The sequence below is a fragment of the Corylus avellana genome, chromosome 1 (genome assembly GCF_965113065.1).
Source record: "Corylus avellana chromosome 1, dhCorAvel1.hap1.2, whole genome shotgun sequence".
NCBI lineage: Eukaryota > Viridiplantae > Streptophyta > Magnoliopsida > Fagales > Betulaceae > Corylus > Corylus avellana.
Window position 1 is genome coordinate 10587655 of NC_142490.1, and position 5890 is coordinate 10593544.

The window sequence follows — 5890 nt, forward strand, 5'->3', positions numbered from 1 at the left end:
ACGTCTCCCAACATTCCAATAATTGCTCTGCCAACCGTATTCTATTTACAGTGGTAAACATGGACAAAATTTTCTTTCAAACTCGCTTGGAGAAATTTTTTTCAACTCAACTTATAAAAATGGTGTCCCTTGAACATGTGAAAATCACATATTTTTTTAATAGTAAGGATAGTTGAAATAAATTTTATGGAAAAATCATGGGAAGCTCACATGCTATTAAAAAAAATGACACATGTTATTTTTGTAGATTGGACTGGAGAAAATTTCTCCAACACAGTTTGAAGAAAAACTTCGTCCGATAAACTGATGCATTTGTGCAAGAGCCTAACATCCAAACTATTCATTGAAACTGGCTTGGATCTTGCCACATAAATAATAAACAATTATCTGTGTCGAACAAAAAAAAAAAAAAAAAAAGTAATGGGTGGTCGGAACAATCGAGACTCCGAGAGGTTAAGGTCATCTCGATAGATTTTGAGGCTTAAAAGCAACAAATTTAAATGGGCTTGTTTTAAAATAATAATAATAATAATAATATTTAAATATTAATTAAACAATTTGAATTTAAATTTTCAGTTTATATATTTTTATTTACAAATCGTTCTTCTCTCTTTTTCCAACCAACATGTAGAATTCATCTATACTGCGGAACATTTTGTTTCAATGGATAACATATTTTGTGTCTCAAAACAAAATTTACTTTCTAAAGGACAAACTTTAGTCAACTAGTTGGATTTAAGTTCAGGCAAAATGAGTTTAGTTAATGTTTTAGGAGTGTTAATAATGTGACTTTCTATTTTTCTTTCTTTTCTTCTATAGTTCAATATCTTGAGATCTAATTCTTTGTAATTATTTTTTTCTCAAAATTGAGGCCTTAACTAAAGATTATTGACTAACACTTTCACCATAATTGAGGCTTTAAAGTTTTAATCAGAGAAAACTTAATTATACCATTGCTAGTTGGGGCCTTATTTCATTGGGGGCGTTAAGCAACCACCTAATTCATTTAGGCAATGAGCCAGCCTTACAAGAGGACATGAAGTGGTGTGACCACCCCCGAGAGGTGAGAGAGTGGTGCAGCCTCCCCTAACCGTTTGAGGGTGGTCGACGGTTTGGGGAGTAAACGACAACGTAATAATGAACATTACAGTAGTCCTAGGACTATTGGTAGCAGATTAAAATTTGTTCGTAATGATCTAGTGTCCACTAGGACCTCAAATATTAGAAATCTATGTGCCAGTTCGGTTGTTTATGATGATAGAAAACCAAGATTATCAGTATCTTGATGGACCCTAGGGGAACTTGCGTTATGATGCTCACATAAGCCAATCATTTCACATGGAGAGAACACCATAATAGATACCTGTGAGAAAAGTGATGACATTGCATATAGAGTGAACCTTCCAAAATTCAAAAAATGATAAACTATGCTGAAGATGGTCGTCAGAGGGACCAATTAGACCGGAGCATGAAGGCAGTTAACCTGGCATTCCCATCCGCCACATATGTCAGACCTGGCTTCAAGCTGAATCTCTTACCCAAGTTAAGTTTTAAATAGGATTCAGCCTGAAAACGGTCCCTGTTTGTGGGATCACCAACCATTCCACTTAAACTAATTGCCCATCCAAAAGAATCTTCAGAATCATCAGACACAGTCACAGCCCATTGTAAATGTTTAGGGTTTGATTTATCCATTTCAATCCAACCTTCAATTCTTGTAATCTCATCAAGTTCTGATTCCAGCATTAAAGCAATAGATCCAGCTGAGACATTTTCCAGAGTGCTTGCTCTCACGGATGAAGTAGATGCTTCAACCTCAACAACTGTCTCAGGAGTCCTGTGACGTTTAAAAAGGCGTACAGGAATGGTAAGGGGTGATCCAAGACTAACATGTTGGCTTAATGATTTGGGCATTTGATGAAGACCCAAAAGTGAGAGTTTTATTCCTCGTGGAAGTTGACAGACAACTTGGCCAAAAGTGCTGAGGCAGTGCCCCATACTATCAGAACCTGGTTGCATTCCCAATCCAGAAACAAATTGAGCCAATGAAGCAACAACATTGGATTTTCTCACCATTACGCCAATGCCACTGCCACTATGCTGATTCAGAAGGGGAGGTCCATGTGACGACAATTCGGTCAGTCCCTTTCCCTGCCAGATAAAATAAATAGTATATAACTGTAGAGCGGGAGCCTGATAACCAGTTGCGGTAAATTGAAAAAGAAAACATAGTTGTCAGCATTATACTCATCTGTCTACAACATAGTTGCTAAAACTGAAAGAGGAACATGTTCAATACCAATAGTGGTACATTCAACAAGAAAACATATAGTGCTGAATTGGATTGTTGTAAGCATTATACTAATATCTGTCTACAACATAGTTGCCAAAGCAGAAATAGCAATATGCTAGATATTATGGCCAGTCTTAACTCAAAGAAAGCACATGGGCTAAAATGGGTTGTTGTTCGCATTGTATTTGGAAGTTGATGCAGCACCGCTGCCACACATCACACATCACAAACACAAAAGCAACACGCCGAAAAATATAGTCAATTTAACTGATTTGTCCTATAACAGGGACATTATAGCCACAAAACAGAGAACAAAAAGCCACTGAAAAACCTACAGCTCAGCATCAACTGGATATCTATAAAGAAGGGTGTAATGGAGTAACATGCACTTCCAAAAACAGCTCTAACAACACCCAATCAGGTTCAGATGCAGCTGAAGTTTCTTCAAAGTAGATTAAACTCATTAATCATGTAGATTGACGTGTATGTGATGACCTCAGCATAATGAACATACAGAACACCAATACTAATATAACATTAAGGAAATACTTGGTGTAAGACAACCTAGGTTAGCAACAGCACTAAAGCGAATACTGTACCTGATGGGAAGAAATTGTAGTAAATGCAACATCCCTGCATCGAGCTCCTAGTGGGATTGCAACCACAGATAACCAGTCACTGGCATTTACCTTATATGACACTTTTTCTAGAAAAAGTGATTGTCCTGAAACATCACCAAGATATCCCTTGTCTTTTTGACTGGCCACAAATTCTGCAGCAAGAGTATCTTTCTGATTGATAGTTGTTTCAAAAGTGAACCTTGAATCAATTCCAGTCCTGATTCCTGCTCTAGAAAGTGCATCGCAGTTCTTCTCATCAACATCATCCATCACCAACAAAGCCCCCAACAGATCAACCTCTCCTCTTACATGGGTACTGGCTTCTTGGAATGGACTTCCCTTGGATGTTTTATAGAAAGAAAGTACTCTCTCAACCTTGTCTTGCCTGTCCCTGAGTTTCATCAAATCTGTAAATGCCTCCTGTTGCAACCGCTTTAGAATTTGAATCTGAAAATAATACCCAGGAAGAGTTGTAAATTCCCATCACCTGGCTAATTGCTACTTATGGAACCACCAAATTTGTCAAGGACATAAATCTGTTACATTCTTACAACAGCTGCATTAAGTAAATGCGGCGAATTTTAATCAACTTTTAATTATTCTGAATACCCAGGAAGAGAAAAAGAATAATCTCAGCATTTTCCTACAATGACTTAACTGATGCAATTCATTTATTTATAAGTAACTTTTTGTCCCCAAGGGGAGGGGGGAAAGGGAGATCTGAACTAGTGACTTAAATGATGCAATTCATAGATGCACTTTAAAGGATTGGGACTATTTCAGAAGTAAGCTTGTTGCAATAAGCAAGATAGACCTAAATGAGCAAAAGCTGGGTCAATAGGCCACTGCTTTATCAGGAAAGACTTTCACTATTTCCCAGTCTGAAGGTTATTCATGTTTCTAGTACCCCCAACCCCACCCTCCCCCAGCCAAAGAAAAAAAGTACAAGTCACTTTTGGCACACATCATCATCATAAAAATAATTCTTGAAGATGCAGAGTTCTCGTGAATTTGACTAGTTTGCAGTGCATTTTTAAGGAAAATAGGAACCAGGAGATCATGGCAGGTGATGCTTTAGCTCTTTCAAAGGAGCTCAAAAGGCTCAAGATTACCTAAGGTTATTGATAATTCTATGGAATATCTAAGTGCTACTAGAAACCCTGATTTGATGATCCACCGAGGGGTATATATCAGAAGAAAACAGCAAGAAAAAAACAGCTTTAAAAAGGTGGGAAGTAGAATGTATTACACACTAATTCAACCTTATTAATCTTTTCCAAGAAACTTCCCCAACCCCCCCCCCCCCCCCCCCCCCTAAATTTGTAAGTTACACACATGCATCTACTGAATCTTGAACCCTTGACAACAGCCTCCACCCTGCTCTTAATGCTATGACATGTACATCTGTTTTAAACACGAAAGCTAATCTACATTTTATAAAGAGAGCTGCTTCTGTGGGGTTGTGACACAAACCCCCAATTTAATGCCATCCACTGGATAACAAACAAGTAAGCTTATCTCACCAAACCAAAAAAAAAAAAAACGAAAACACTGAATTATTTTTCATTCTTCTCAAAACAAGTCGACAAAGAGCTTTCCCATTCAAGAGAAAACCCACCCCATTGCTGCTCTGACGGTACAGCCGCTGCTCCTCCAGAAAAATAAGCAAAACAATCTACTCTAAAACCACGAAGTGGCAATAAACCTAAAGATTTCCGAAAGTTACATATTTTATGATACCTCAACTAAAATTCCAACTAACAAAAAATCCAATGCAAATTAATTTTCCGAACGCCGCAAGATTTTCAAGATTTACGCCCTAAGATTGAACACGGTAAAAAAAAAAACCCAAGATTATCCAAACCCATGAAATTCCTATAATGAAAACATAAAAACCCACAAATTTATGTTGGGAATCAAAATCACAAAGACCAGCGGTGGTGTAGCAATGGCGGAACCGGTGGAGGAGACCCAGCTTCGAGTGAAACCAAAAAGGTAAAATAAACCCATGACATTCTTTTATTTTCTAAAAGAATGTCCAAAGCATGTATAAATTGAATTACATGAAGAACAATCATATTCCACAAACATTTCTATTATTTTTATTTTTTATTTTTGAAAATAAGTACCGGATTGCGGCGAGGTAAGTTATCACGGCGGTGAATGAGATCATCGACGAAGTCTTGGCTCGATTTTGCAAAAGCTTTCAGTTTGTCCACTGCCAACGCTACAGGGTCCATTTCTGAACCCTACGAGAGAGAAACCCAAGAGTCAGACCGCCAAAAGCTTCGATATGAAAAGCGAGAACGGCGAGAATGATGGTTCTGTCTAGAACTGCGACATCTTCCTCAAAGCCTCAGAATGATCGCTCCGGAACAGAAAACAGAGTCGGAGAGAGATAGAGAGAGCGAGAGATCGTCGAATTCAGGGTTTAGAAAGAGAGAGAGAATTCAGGGTTTAGAATTACGTATTTTAACTTTTTAAAATATTTTTAGAACGTTACAAATTACATGTTTAAAAAAAAAAATTATAAATTCACGAGTCAACTAACACCTATTAGTTTAAAATTATAAATTATAAACATGTTTAAAATTACATGTTTACAAATTACTGTTATATTTTCTCTCAAATGTTTAACACCTATTAGTCCCAACTAAACGCATTGTTTTGCCATGTCAGTATATTAATTTTTTTAAAAAAAAAAATTTGAAGGGTTGGCCTTAGGGTTAGGGGTGACTGGAGAGTCACCCCTAACCCCCGATTAATTTTTAAATTAAATTCATAAAAAATTAAATGTTGACATGGCAAAACGATGCATTTATTTGGGACTGACGGGCGTTACACATTTGAGAAAAATGTAACGATAGGGTTAATTTGCCTTTTCAACTTACCCAAAGAGTAAAAATTTGAAAAAAAGAAAAAAAAGAAAGAAGAAGTTATGAGAGTTTTTTGTTTTGGTGCGTTGACTCATGAATTT

General features: G+C 37.0%; 1 protein-coding gene across 1 annotated transcript; it reads right to left on the reverse strand.

Annotated features, from left to right (window-relative positions):
* Positions 1-1339: 1339 nt before the first annotated feature.
* Positions 1340-5362, reverse strand: LOC132171253 (GDSL esterase/lipase). The gene is made up of 3 exons (XM_059582523.2): positions 5043-5362; positions 2893-3360; positions 1340-2151 (listed from the first exon to the last, which is right to left on the reverse strand). Exons 1-3 carry the CDS (start codon positions 5151-5153, stop codon positions 1444-1446), a joined length of 1287 nt encoding a protein of 428 aa, XP_059438506.2. The 5' UTR covers positions 5154-5362; the 3' UTR covers positions 1340-1443.
* Positions 5363-5890: the final 528 nt, after the last annotated feature.